Source organism: Lipotes vexillifer, unplaced genomic scaffold, assembly GCF_000442215.2.
Source record: "Lipotes vexillifer unplaced genomic scaffold, Lipotes_vexillifer_v1.1 scaffold384, whole genome shotgun sequence".
NCBI lineage: Eukaryota > Metazoa > Chordata > Mammalia > Artiodactyla > Lipotidae > Lipotes > Lipotes vexillifer.
The window spans coordinates 3,289,805-3,304,870 of NW_006793498.1; the positions used below are offsets into that span (position 1 = coordinate 3,289,805).

At 45.5% G+C, this 15,066-nt stretch overlaps 1 protein-coding gene across 1 annotated transcript in view; it reads left to right on the forward strand.

The window, feature by feature from the left end:
* LOC103081361 (glutathione peroxidase 1-like) overlaps positions 1–14,126 on the forward strand; it is a 32,211-nt gene extending 18,085 nt beyond the window's left edge. The window contains 5 exon segments of the mRNA XM_082931385.1: positions 13,229–13,388; positions 13,391–13,450; positions 13,715–13,841; positions 13,844–13,981; positions 13,984–14,126. Of these exon segments, the coding sequence (XP_082787511.1) occupies positions 13,229–13,388; positions 13,391–13,450; positions 13,715–13,841; positions 13,844–13,981; positions 13,984–14,126 (628 nt within the window).
* The last annotated feature ends 940 nt before the right edge of the window (positions 14,127–15,066 follow it).

A 15,066-nucleotide genomic window follows, 5' to 3' on the forward strand; every position in this document is an offset into this window, starting at 1 on the left:
CCTGCATCGGCAGGCGGACTCTCAACCACTGCGCCACCAGGGAAGCCCTATTTCTGACATTTTGATTTGAACTGCATTAAAACAGTAAGTTAATTGGAGAACAATTAGCATGCTTATAAAAATTTAGCGTTCCTCTCCAGGAACATGCTGTTTCTCATTTACTCAAGTCTTCGTTTATCTCTCAATACATTGTTTTTAGTTTTTTTAATAGAGATCATCAGATTCATAAGTTTGATAGTCATTTACTTTGCAAACATGAACTGCAGTTTTTGTTTAATCATTTAGGTTGCACTTCAAAAGCTGGAGCTAAAGGGGAACTCAAGGGTCTTAGCTTGTGACTAAATACTGCCCTTTATACTGTGTACAATATCTCACAACTGCCTTATACGTGTGATGGGATGTGGAAAAGAATGGAAGAGAAAAAGTGTCCCCACTTTCTGAGTGCCTTTAGTCTTCTGAGAATGTTTTCTTAGGAACTTGGTAGGTTCCAGCATTGTTTTGTTTGTTTGTTTTGTCGATGGTTGTTCAGCAGTTAGTTGTGATTTTGGTGTTTCTGTAATGAGAGGTGAGCTCACGTCCTTCTACTCTGCCATTTTATCTCCTCTCTGCCTTAGGAACTTGGTATCAAGTTACTACAGTAACCTACTTAGCTCTGCCAGTTCTCCCAGGTCCTTGGTGTATGTTTGGGGTTTGAACGGAGCTGATCATACCTGTTACCTAGTCTCTCCTGCAGATTCTGAACTGATTCAAAAAAGAAACAAGAAACCAAACTTCGTTGTAATACATGAGCTCTATTTCAGGTACAGCTGGTGCCTAGAGACCGTGGCTTGTCCCAAGCCTGAACTAGAGCTTCCTATTCTCCCTGACCAATGTGACAGACACAGGCTGAATGGTGGGGAACAAGGTGGGAAACCTCTCTGTTGAGCTGACTGAGGGAGAGGAGGAGGTTGGAAGGAGACCTTGTCTGTTTGCTGGCAGGTAAGAGCCAGCACGGTGAGTCCTGTTCTCACCATTCCTGTGGTCTCTCTGCCATGGTCAGGAGCCAGCAAGAGGGAACGTTTCCTCTCAGCTGCTCTCCAAGAGGACTGAAGGGCTGGGCAAGTTCCTCAGCGTCTCTTGGAGCATCCAGGAGTTTGCACTATAGAGCCAAGGTAGAGGGAGTGCTCTGGACCAGAATGAAAAGAAATCCCACTCTATTGTGAATTAGGTTTCATTCATTCATTTCTTTCCTTCTGGGCTGATTGGTCCCATGGCAGATGGACTGTGGGCTCCATGAGAAGAAGCTTCTAATGGGGAAAAACACTTGGATGAACCATGAATGAAAACTTTGTGTGGAACGGAAATGAAATCAAGCCAATTTTTAATGCACCTGACATCATCAGAAGACTAATTATGTACATTGTAGCCCCTGTATTATAAAAGGCAGCCTCTAAAGTTAACACAGAGATATAATGTAAGGCTGCAGAAAAGCCTGGAAGTGAGGCTCAGTCTTTCCTCAATCTCACTGAAATGTTATATGGCTGTTTCAGCTAAAATGTAATTAAATGATAATCATTGTGATGAAAGCCAGGCATGTAAAATGAATATCAAATGGACAGGATTGTGAACTTAAAATAGCATAAGAAAATCCAAACAGTCTTTTATCTTGAAAAATTCTCTCTCCCCCCTCTTTTTTTGGTCCTATTTCAGGAAGAGGAGAGATGCGTGTCCGGGAATAGCTCTTATAACAGAGGGAAAGGTTTTACCCAGCAGATTTAATTTAGTCTCGGGAACAACACAACTGTGACAATAGAGTTCTAAGTCCTTAAAACCCCTGCAAAACCTTGGATGAAATGAATCAATAAATGATTCATTAAACAGCTCCATTTTTTCAAGAGTCTGGAAGAGTAAAAATTGTGAAGTTGAATCACTTAGGGACTTTTATAAGTTCACCAAAGGAAGACTTAGGCACATTCATATCATTTGATAAATGCAATTTAATAAAGTGTTGTGATGGTTAATTTCACATGTCAACTTGATGGGGCCAAAGGGTGCCTGGACATACGGTCAAACATTATTCTGGGTGCGCCTCTGAGGGTGTTTCTGGTGAGATTAACATCTGAATTGGTGGACTGAGTAAAACAGATTGCCCTCCCTGAAGTGTGTGGGCTCCGTCCAATCAGTTGAAGGCCTGTAGAAGACAAAAAGCCCTACCTTCCTGTGAGTAAGAGAGAATTCTTCCTGCCAGACAACTTTGAGCTGGGACATTGAGTTTTTCCCTGCTTTCAGACTCAAAGTGAAACACTGGCTCTTTCTGGGTCTTAAGCTTCCTGGCCTTCAGACTAGAACTACCCCAGCAGTGCTGCTGTGTCTCCAGCTTTTGCCAACTGCACATCTTGGGACTTGTCAGCCTCCATAATCACATGAGTCAATTCCTTATAATAAGTCTCTCTTCTCTATCATTTTCTCTTTCTCTCTTCTCTATCATTCTATCACTCTCTTTTTCTCTCTCTCCCTCTAGATTTATCTATCATCTATCTACTGAGAGAGAGTTAGATCTCTCTATATATTCTATTGGTTCTGTTTCTCTGGAGAACCCTGACTAATACAGGTTTACATTGATATTTGGGTCTGTTAGGACTCTGTTGATGGCAAGTGGCAGAAAACTGTACCTAAATTGCCTTCCATAAATGGAAACTCTGGAGGTAGGCTTGTGTTTTTTTTGTTTGTTTTTTTGTGGTACACTGGCCTCTCACTGTTGTGGCCTCTCCCGTTGCGGAGCACAGGCTCCGGACGCGCCGGCTCAGCGGCCATGGCTTACGGGCCCAGCTGCTCCGCGGCATGTGGGATCTTCCCGGACCGGGGCACGAACCTGTGTCCCCTGCATCGGCAGGCGGACTCTCAACCACTGCGCCACCAGGGAAGCCCGACGGCTTGGTTTTAAGCCTGGCTTTATACTGTGGATCAAATGACAACACCAGAATCAATTTTCCTGATGTCTCCATTTCTCAACTCTGCTTTCTTTGAGTCGACTCCATTCTCATACAGACTTTACTGGTCACAAGATGGCTCTTCTAGGTTCTCCTCTGAGGTAGAGGTGGGGCGGGAAGTGAGATGCCTGTCATCTGAAGCAAAAGCTTCAAAGGTTTCATTTCATCTCCGTAGTTCTGGCTGGATAACATGCACATCCCTGTATATGGCCAAGAAAATATGATACCCTCAGAAGAATCATGGCCCTGAGCATCTTGCACATACCTGCTGAGTGTGCATGGCCTGTCGTTCTCCCAAGCAGCTCTGTACCTGGTCACATAGGCAACCAAGTAGGTGAAGGTGCTAGAGTTTGACCACAGCTTTCAGGGTGGGAGCTGGGGAGGGAAGACTGATTCGTTGCTGGTCACAGTGTTCTCTGCTTGCCCACAGTATACAGGTCCCTCAGCTCTGAATTCCTCTGCTGTAACACCACCCACTATGTATGCAGGTGTCATTTGGCCCTTATTGTCACCCTGGGGATTGGAGCTTGGGGAACAGTGCAAATTGCTGACACTCTGGCTGCTTCTTTTGCTGTAATACCATGTGTGTGTGTCTGTGTGTGTGTGAGTTTGTCAAGGAGTCTTATGTTCTCTCCCAGCATCCATAAAATGGTAGCAGACTAACTTGCTTCCTTTCAAGTAGGGTAAAATCTCAGGGACTTCACATGTCTTGACAGATATACTGATTGACTTCAACCTTCAATCTGCTCTGGTGCATCTGCCCCTGGAACATGTTGACATAAGAGGCGGGGAGTCCTACCAAAGGAAGACTGAGTGCAGATACCAGCAGAAGGACAAATGGATCGTGGGTAGGGAAAAAAATTGGGATTTGTGCCAACTTGCCCACGTGTGCCCTACCTCCATGCTCTCACCTCTGCTTAAGATGCTGTATTTCTTTTTTTTTTTTTTAATAAATTTATTTATTTATTTATTTGTCTGTGTTGAGTCTTCATTGCAGTGTGCAGGCTTTTAGTTGCAGCGAGCAGGGGCTACTCTTTGTTGTGGTGCACGGGCTTCTCCTTGTGGTGGCTTCTCTCGTTGTGGAGCACAGGCTGTAGACGCGCAGGCTTCAATAGTTGTGGCACACAGCCTCAGTAGTTGTGGCTCTCAGACTCTAGACTGAGGGCTCAATAGTTGTGGCTCGCGGGCTCTAGAGCGCAGGCTCAGTAGTTGTGGCGCACGGGCTTAGTTACTCCGCGGCATGTGGGATCTTCCCGGATCAGGGCTCGAACCTGTGTCCCCTGCATTGGCAGGCGGATTCTTAACCACTGCGCCACCAGGGATGCCACCAAATAGATTTTATTTGAACTCCCTTTCTAGTTCTTCTTCATATGTATTCATGTTGTTTATAAAATTATAGTAGAAAAATATAACATTAATCATCTTCATTTAACCTGTACCACCGTCATTCCCCCATAGTTTTTTGTTGTTTCCATTTTAATTATTGAGAAAAATTTAATGTCAAAATATGAGTAGTTACACAACCTTATTTACCATTCCCTTCTAAATGAGTACTTCCATTATTTTCTGTTTCTCCCTAAAATAACACAAGTAAATAACATTTGTATATCTAGGCTTCCTACACTTTGTTTCACTTGATCCTCCTAGCAACTCAGTGAAGATGGCTTTGTTATCTATTTCCTTTTCACAGATGGGGAAAGAGATACTCTGAGAGATGAAGTAATCCATTCTCGAATACAGAACCTGTTTCACTGGGTGATGACTTGGGCCCAGTACTTACAGGCTTCTAGATACCATTTGCTTTGCAGACGTTGGTGCTGGCAGATTTTTATTTTTAGAACTTACCTGCCCAATAACTTCTACCGGTGACACAAGTATCCATGTCAATAAGCAGAGGTCTCTGGCTTTATGAAAGGACCTCACAACTCCCTACATTTGAAGACTCTGAGAAGCCTTTTAGGCCCCTAAGTATCCCATCCCTCAGGCCTGTAATGCCTCTATTAGAAAGGCGTGAGTTTGGGTGACCCTTTGGTCTTTAAGAGGCCCTTATTAAAATCTCCAAAACAGTGAGAGAGATGATTTCCTAAACAAGGTTTTGCTAACCCTGTAAGAGATTGTTTTTCAGCCCTGATGTCAGCGGACTATCGCAGACATCTGTTGTTTTCTTTGCTCAGCATCCCACCCTCATTCTCACTTAATGGAATTGCCTCTCCCTCCCAACGACATGGTTATTATGGGAACAGTCGTGTTATGATAATGTGATCATTGGTGGTGACCGTTCTAGTGTCAGAATTGACTTAATCGAATCTTCCTTGAGACTTTGGGATTGAGATGCAGAGAAAAAGAGCTCTCTCTCTCTCTCTCCCCTTCCTCTCTCTCTCTCTCTCTGTCTCCCTTTCTCTCTCCTTCCCTCCCTCTCTCTCTCTTTGTGTCTATTTCTCTCTCTCTCTCTCTCTCTCATTAAAAGTTAACTTCACAGTCGTACAGAAAGCAAAAGCAGAAACTCTCTGCCCGGAGGATTGTGAAGACAAAAATTGGGTCCTGTCCTAATGAAATCTATAGAAACACAAATTTTGAGCAGTTTGAATTCCATGGGGGTGTTAAATAAATGTTAGTAATCACTCACACATCGTCACAACTTGCACATATTTAGTTCATCTTTTATTCAATAAACACCAATTGAGAACCTATTGCGCCAGGCCCTGGAGACACAGACATGAGATCAGCCCCTTCCTCAAGAAGCTCCCGGGCTGATGAGACAGCTGGACAGGCACGTGTTATTTCAAAACACGTGACCGGCACACTAAGGATGATAAAGGTGTTATGTACTGTAGCCAAGGAAGGTATGATGGGAGGCGAGGCGTCCATCATGGGGTCAGGTGGACTTTGGGGAGGCGTTAACCTTTGAGTGATCCTTGCTGGATGAGTGGGGATTTTCCCATGGAAGATGTTGGGCGCGGAGACATTGAGTTTGGGCATGTACGATGCTCTGTGTGGGGAGAGAAGGGTGTGCAAATGAAGGGAGGAGAGAAAAGTATGGTGTTTGGGGAACGACTTGCGGTCTGTGGGGTTGAACCTTAGGGTATGGTAGGAACAGGAGGACAGGGAAGTCAGGGAAGGACCATCCTGTACTGGGCTTCACTCTGGGCTGGTGGATTCCATTCCGTGTTCAAGGACTATCCCTTTGAAAGCAGAGGAGTAAGGGGTTAAGCACGTGGGCTCTGGAGGCAACCAGGCTGGGGTTCAGAGTCCCAGCTCTGATGCCCAGTAGCTGTGTGACCTTGAAAAAATTGATGACCCTCTCCAAGCTGCAGTTTCCTCATTTGCAAATTGGTGCTCTTCGTGGAATATACCAAAAAGGCTTCTTGGGAGAATTAAACGAGTCCTGTCTTGAAAGCACTTAGCACAGAGTCTGACACCTGTAGTGATAGCTTAATACAAAGTAGATACTATTAGTAATTTGAGTAGCAGTAGGTTAATGGGTCCAAAAGAGAGTAAAGACATTTAAGGTGTATCTAAGGATCTCAAGGAGGAGAAAGCTACCACTGCATCTGGAGAGTAAGCTTAGAAATCTTGTTCACTGGACCACTTCCACTCCTCATTGCAAATTTCCTGGAAAGTGTGTTTCCAGGTAGCCATGTAAGAGGAAAACAATTAGGAAAAACAGTGAAATAATTTTCACTGAATAGTTTATGTAAAGTACAGGATATAAAACCAAAGGTGTTTGAAAGTTGCTAAGAGAGCAAATCTTTTTTTTAACATGCTTATTGGGAGAGCAAATCTTAAAAGTTCTCATCACAAGAAAAAAAAAGTCTTGTAACTCTCTGTGGGGACAGATGGTCACTAGACCTATTGTGGTGATCTTTTTTTTTTTTTTTTTTTTTCGGTTGTGTTTCCAGGTAGCCATGTAAGAGGAAAACAATTAGGAAAAACAGTGAAATAATTTTCACTGAATAGTTTATGTAAAGTACAGGATATAAAACCAAAGGTGTTTGAAAGTTGCTAAGAGAGCAAATCTTTTTTTTAACATGCTTATTGGGAGAGCAAATCTTAAAAGTTCTCATCACAAGAAAAAAAAAGTCTTGTAACTCTCTGTGGGGACAGATGGTCACTAGACCTATTGTGGTGATCTTTTTTTTTTTTTTTTTTTGGGGTACGGGGGCCTCTCACTGTTGAGGCCTCTCCCATTGCGGAGCACAGGCTCTGGACGTGCAGGCTCAGCGGCCATGGCTCACGGGCCCAGCCGCTCCGCGGCATGTGGTATCTTCCCGGACTGGGGCACGAACCTGTGTCCCCTGCATCGGCAGGCGGACTCTCAAGCACTGCGCCACCAGGGAAGCCCCTGGTGATCATTTTACAATATGTATAAATATCAAATCATCACATTATACACCTGAAACTAATATCATGTAATATGTCAATGATACCTAAATAAAAAACTAAATTAAATGAACTCAAAGAGAGTAAGGAATGTTTAATGTGTCTTGCTTCCATGGGTTTGGGCTTCATCACACTAGGGAAAACCAAGATTTGCTTTTTTCTCAACAGAAGAACACACTGGCCTTTGATGCAGATGCATTTAGCCGATTAAATAGTTTGTAAAATGTGCGGGACTTTTCTCTCTTTGTCAGATTGGCGAGCAGCAAGGAAAGCATTGGAAAACGGTGGCGGGGGGGGGGGGGGCTTTTGTTGAGAGATACTTTTTGGAAGCTGAAATATTAAAATCTAGTCACTTCTAAGCAAACATACAGTCTGTGAGATGACAAAACATTCAAGCATATGTTGATTAATTAGATGACAATGGACTATTTGGCCAATGAATCAAAGCTTTGTTCTACATGATGCCAAACATCTGGATATTTAAAAGCAGCTGTTTGGCATCCTGTGGAACAAATAGAAGCATCATTGTACTGCTGTGGCTCTAGATTGCTTTCTGTCTGATCTGCCCCACTGTCCCTAACATACAGTCCCACAAACACGGTTGATAAAGCAGGGCAGATACTAGTTTGGGTTGAGGTCAGGTAGTAAAGTTGATGGAGACAGAATTTTTCATTGGGATTCAGATCTAAGGAGCAGATGTGAGGCAGATTTATTAGAAAGACTGAACCTCCTAATTGCAACAGTTCAGAAAGCTACAGTGCACCAGTACAAGACAGGAAGTAATATGGAACCCAGGACAAAAGTGATACCTCATTGTTTTCATCTTTTGCTGTCAATAGCATGGAGTAGTGAAAAAATCATAGGACCAAAATCTAAAGGAACTGGGCTCTGCTCCTGGCTCTACCACCCTCTTACACATATGACCATATGCCCACTCTCTGAAACTCAACTTTCTTTTTTTTTTTTAAGTCTTTATTGAATTTGTTACTATATTGCTTCTGTTTTACATTTTGGTTTTTTGGCCGCGAGACATGTGGGATCTTAGCTCCCTGACCAGGGATCAAACCCGCACCCCCTGCATTGGAAGGTGAAATATTAACCAGTGGACCACCAGGGAAGTCCCCTCTTTTTTTTTTTAATTGGAGTATAGTTGATTTACAATGTTGTGTTAGTTTCAGATGTACAACAAAGTGAATCAGTTATATGTATACATATATCTACTCTTTTCTTGGATTTCTTTCCCATATAGGTCATTTCAGAGTATTGAGAACAGTTCCCTGTGTTATATAGTAGGTCCTTATTAGTTATCTATTTTATGTATAGTACTGTGTATATGTCATTCCCAATCTCCCAGTTTATCCCTCCCCCCGCTGCCCTGGTAACAAAAGTTTGTTTTCTACATCTGTGACTCTATATCTGTTTTGTAAATAAGTTCATTTGTACCAATTTTTTTAGATTCCACATAAAAGCGATATCATATTTGTCTTTCTGTGTCTGACTTACTTCACTCAGTATGACAATCTCTAGGTCCATCCATGTTGCTGCGAGTGACCTTATTTCATTCCTTTTTTTTTTTTTTTTTTTTTTTTTTGCGGTCCGCGGGCCTCTCACTGTTGTGGCCTCTCCCGTTGAGGAGCACAGGCTCCGGACGCGCAGGCTCAGCGGCCATGGCTCACCGGCCCAGCCGCTCCGCGGCATGTGGGATCTTCCAGGACCGGGGCACGAACTTGTGTCCCCTGCATCGGCAGGCGAACTCTCAACCACTGCGCCACCAGGGAAGCCCTATTTCATTCCTTTTTATGGCTGTGAAACTCAACTTTCTAACAGGTAAACTAGAGATAGTGATAACTATCTCAAAGAACTGTTGAAAGGCTCAAGTGAAACTACTGACATGCTCCGTAAACAGTAAAGTGGTACAAAATGTAAATTATCAGGAACAGTTTTTTTTTCATTCCCACTTTTGATATCATGTAAAACTTACAGTGATTAGCTAAAATGATGGGTAAGAATATTTCAGAGCGTTCCTGGTGGGGACGGGGTGTCCGAAAAGGTACTTGGAGACCCTAATGAAGAGGAGCTTGGGGTTTAGAGAAAAAGAGACCTGGGTTTGAGCTCCTGCTTCAGTGCAGTTTAGCTGTGTGTCCTTGGGCAAGTTACTTCTCTGCTCTGGTTTCCTGACTTGGGAAGTGGGGCTTATGATAGTAGCTGCCTCAGGGAGCTGTGGGGACTAAAGGAGATAATGCCGCCAGAGCTCCCTACCTGGCTCAAAGCACACGCACAGGAGCTGCTTGCACCAGGAAGTGTCCCATCACTGAATGGGCTCAGGGAGAGGCTGAACCCCAGTCTCTCTCCAAGGCATCGATGGTGTGTGAAGAGGTTGGGCAAAACGACTTCTAAATTTCCTTCAAATTCAAAACTTCCCTGAGTTTCTGACATCAAAATACTGAATTGGAGGATAGCAACAAAAAATGAATTTGATCCTTGGAAAAGATCATTTCACTTACGTGCAGAATGAGAGACTATATATGAATAAACATCGAGCACTACTCTCCAAAGCTCTTTACTGGCACTGAACCCAGCCCATTACTTAGCAAAGCCCAACACAAACAACTCACCAGCTTGTTCACAGTCCTGTGCTTTGAAGTGTCAGAATTTCAACTTCTCCTGCTCTTGTTGGGTTGGCCCCAGTACAAGATAAGGGACCAGAGGATCTTGTTGGCAAGTGAAAGAGTGAAAACAGTAACAGCAGTTATCAGGGTAACTGTGCCATTCAACCTAACTTAGGTTGTAATTACTGGCTGCACAGATAAAGTTCTTCGGGGCGGAGCTATCAATGTTTCTTGCTTTGCAAACAAAACACTATTCTTCCCGTTAAACTCTTCTTTTAGGAGAGAGAAAGGACAGCCCAGCTTTGGACACTGAGCCCTTGTTGAAAAATTCTGTGCTGTGGAGAGAAAAATTCTCCTTTGCAAATGTATATTTCTCTTTGTCAGAAGTAAAGTGAATTGTGAGGACCTCAATAAACATAAGCTACCTTTAAATATTTTTTTCATATTTTCTTAACTGCTTTCACTCATTTGCTTTCAGTGCCCACTATGTACTCAGAACATTGCTAAGCTTTCTGCACGTTGTGGTGGGGATTCTCCACCTGCTGCTCTAGATCCACTTTTCCACCCTTCTCTGGGCCCCCCCAGGAAGCTGAACTTGTGTGGATGCATCCCCCCAGGCTCCACTGAATTCTGGTGTGTAGCTGAGTTTGATCACTGGGAGGCAACAGCAAGAGTCAGAAACATGAGAGGAGAGAGAGATTAGGTTATCTATTTCCAGACTCCCATCTCACATCTGCTCCCTGAGTTTCAGCTACTGAAAATTCAGGACCTGCACTGAGTTGTTGGCAGTCTTGGGAGGTCTCACCATCCCTTCTGATTTCTTTTAACCCTGCTTACACCTTTGTAAGTAATCCATTAAATAAGTGGCCCTTTAGAGTGTGCCATCTGTGTTTGTTTGTTTCTTTTTCGCTCAGATTCTGACTGACATACATGCTAATTTCCAAAGAACTGTAACCAGAAAAGACATAGCTACTTTGAGGCCAAGGGTGTAAAGGGCTAGTGTGGGTCCTACATTCATCAGGAAGCAAAGACCTCCAAGATGTCAGAGATGCTATTTGGAAGCAGCCCAGATCCTTGATCACCCTTGGAGGAAAGCCACCTGCCCCCCTCAGACTGTGACATGAGCAAGAAGTAAAATTTTATCAGGATAAGCCATTGAAATATTGGGGTTCATTTGTTACTGCAGCAGAACCTATCGTATCCTGACTAATCCTCTTATCTAATTCAACCCTTATGACCACCCTGTGAAGCAGATACTAACATTAATCCTCATCTTATAGCAAAGTGCTTAAGGAACTTGCAATAACACCAGAAGCAGAAGAACTGGTGTTTCAGCCGATCTTTCTGACCCCAAAGCCTAGTACAGTTTTCCCCTCAACTGTACTCTTTTATGTGGGATAGGGAGATTACCTTTTCTCCATGTGTAGGAAGATGTACTCTCTATCAGTGAATCTTGCAAATGGCATGAGCCCAGCACAGGCCTGCTGGCCACACAGACAGTACATCCAGCAAATATTGAGGGACCTCTCCTGAGGCTGAGAGGTGAGTAGAGACCTCCTTAATAGTCTAGCTCACCTTCCCTAGAAAAGAAGGATATAGGATTTTTTCCCCCTTGCTCTAGGCCTTTAAATTATTCATATGGAAGCACCACAGTTTTCCATCCTTCTCTGGAATGAAAACTGTAGCTCTTTCTTTGTTGCCCTTATTGAGTATATTTCTTCAGAGAGACTAGAGACCCATTTATAGCTATTTATTTTAAAAATATGATTCTTAATGTGCATAATGCCACTGAATTGTACACTTAAAAATGGTTAAAATGGTGAATTTTATGTTACATACATTTTACCACAATAGAAAAAATTGTTTTAAAATACGATTCTTCAAATTTTGATTGAAAAAGGTACAGGACTGCATCCTTGCCATGGATGATTTGCTTTTGAAAATGCATGTTCAGTGCCTTTCCAGGGTTTCATTGTCAGCTGGAGGAAACAGGCTTTGTCACTTGCAGGAAGAAATCATTGACTCTAGGTCAGATCAGTTCCTTGCATTCAACAATAATGACTGTGTTTTCTGTTACCGAAGGAAATTCAGCCACACAGTGACTTCTGAAATTTTGTGCATAGGAAGGAAAAGCCAAAGGAGGGCTTGCTGGCCCAAGCCGGAAATGTGACCTATTGAGCTTTTCTGAGGCAATGAGGTCAGAGAATCCTTTTTCCCTTTAAGCTGGATGTGCGAAGCCTCAGCAGTTTGCATTCTAAGGCTTTGTAGACGATGAACTCGAAGGCTAACATTCTGATCCAAATGTCCTATGTGTTTCCCACGATCAGTTTGCCTTGGCTTCTTTCGCTGAGTTTTCAATGCATCTGGAGTAGGTCTTAGTGTGTGGAGACCATACTCTCCTACTTATGTTTTCTTAGACACGAAGGTGCTCCTTGGAAAAGAAGGCAGGAATTTACTTGGAAAAGCCAGCCCTTTTATTTAGAATAGTGTCTGAACCAATATATACTTGCCCAGGGTCCTTAAAAAGACTTGATTTGTCGGGTGAGGTGGGAGTTTGCAGTCCGATTCTCTGTGTGGTGTCCGAAGCCAAAATAGGCAGAGAAGGGGACTAGCCTGAGGTGTCCACCACCTGTTGTTTGCTTCCTGTTAGACCTGACCTTGACTCTTGGTCAGAGTGTCCAACAGACCATGTCAAGAGTGGCCTTATCCCCACTCTGTCCTTAGGGATGACATGTTTTTGAATGGTCACGCATTTCTACAAAGAGGATGAGAACTCCCAATCCAGTCTGAAGCTTTTATTTTAAGGCCTGATGAGCTGCAGAAATTTTCCACTAACCAGCCCATATCCATTTCCTGCCCTTTTCTGTCCTGCTCTGGTCCTGACGTGCTCTGAAACTACTTAACTTGGAGGCTTGCAGAGCCTTGAGTCACTTTTAATATTAAGCTTCAATAGTGACAGGGTTATGGTTTGTGGCAATGACATTTTACTCTGAAAGAGATTATCTAATCTTTTGTCACGCAGCGGCCTCAGCATCACCCGGAACTTGTTAGGAAGCTCAGGCTGCACCCTAACGTCCTCAATTAGAGTCTGCATTTCAACAAGATTCCAGACAATTGGGGTTTTTGATAAGCACTCTTGTAACCCATAGATGACTGAGATCATTGGATACTATTCCACGTGCAGAGCCTAGCTGCAAAAGGATGTTAGGACAGAGGGGCTCTCGAGCCCGCGGCTCTCCCCTTTCCGACACACCCTGGCCACGTGCACAGCTCAGCGCTCCGTGTCCCCTCCTCTGCGCGCCCGCTGACCGGTGAGGAACCCGTGAGCCTGGGCTCCCTGCGGGCCAAGGAGCTGCTCACTGAGAACGTGGCGTCGCTCGGAGGCAAGATGGTCCCGGACCACACCCAGATGAATGAGCTGCAGCGGCGGCACCTCGGGGGCCCCCGGGCCTGGTCGCGCTGGGCTTCGCGAGCAAGCAGTTTGGGCAACAGGTGCGCAGGGCGGAGCGTGGGTGAGAGCGCGACCCCGGGTCAGGAGTGCCGGCGGGCCCCGCGGCCGCGTGCGCCCTGGGCGCGGAGACGCGGGCCTCTGGCTCGCTTCCCGCCGGCGCTCGTCTCGGCTGGGGTTCAAGTCCACCCAGGGGGTTTGCAAGAAAGGCAACAGTCCAGTGACTCATGGGCAAACTCCATGTTTGCGGTCAGAAGGCTTCCCCTCCCGTCACGGTCCCAGGTCCCAGCTGCTCTTCCCTCCCGCACGAAAATGCCAAGAATGAGGAGATGCTGAAGGGCCTCAGGTACGTCCAACCAGACGGCGGGCTCGAGCTGGATCTCAGGCTCCTGGCCAAGGGCGAGGGGAACGGCGCTCAGGCACCCCGGCTCTTCGCCGCCGCGAGGCGCTGCGCACGCCCAGTGACGACGCCCCTGCCCTCGTGACCGACCACAAGCTCCTCGCCTGGTCTCCAGTGTGCCGCAGCGACGTCGCCTGGAACTTCCAGAAGCTCCTGGTGGGCCCGGACGGTGTGCCGTGCACACGTACAGCCGCCGCTTTCTGACCCTCGACCTCGAGGCTGCCTTCGAAGGCCTGCTGCCCCAGGGGCCCCGCTGTGCCCCGGGCGCCCCTCCTACCCCTGCTGCTTGGCAGTCACATCGCTGCTCTCTGGGGATTTGATCCGTGAAGGTGTTTCCTCTAAACCTGCGTGGAGGAACGCCTGATGTCCAGGAAAATCCCCCGAGATGGGCGCTGGTCCATCCCAGCCTCCCCTTTCCCAGACCACAGCTCCTCACTAATAAAGTGCTGAGTGTCACGGGGGAAAAAAAAAAAAGACAGGACAGAGGGTCAACTATGAACTATTTCAGCGATAGGCTGGTGAAAGCAGAGGAAAATCGGGTTATCTCCCCTGTGATCACCACTTCCTCTCAGGCATCTCGTGAAATCCTGTTCTGTTTTCTCTCTTCAGCCCAACTCTAGAGAATCTGGTAGTCATTCACCTTATAAGAAATGGATGGGAGGATACTTTTTCATTCCATCAAAGCCAAACATTCATGAAGTGTCTCTTATGCACCAAAAAGTGCTTTTCAGGAAGAAATGGTGAACTAGAGTGGAAAAAGAGAAGGCTGGTGGGAGAAACTGAGAAATAATTAGGAGATAAATTAGCCAGAATTTAGTAACTGGTGATGTGGTTCTGGGGTGGGAGACTGGGTTTGAAGGAGGGCGTGGAGATGAGGTGTTTTCTCAATTTTTAGCCCGTGTGGCTGGGATCGAGGTGGTGCCAATTCCCCGAGACAGAGGAGACACAGCCAGAGAAGCAGCAGGTTTAGGGAAGACAGGATGAGTTTAGCATTGCCCAGACTGAGCCAGACATCTCATGGGCATTTGGATATATGTGCCTGGAGGAAATTGAATTTCAAAAAAGAACTGGGCTTCCCTGGTGGCGCAGTGGTTGAGAGTCCGCCTGCCGATGCAGGGGGGACGCGGGTTCGTGCCCCGGTCCGGGAAGATCCCACATGCCGCGGAGCGGCTGGGCCGGTGAGCCATGGCCGCTGAGCCTGTGCGTCCGGAGCCTGTGCTCCTCAACGGGAGAGGCCACAACAGTGAGAGGGCCGCATAC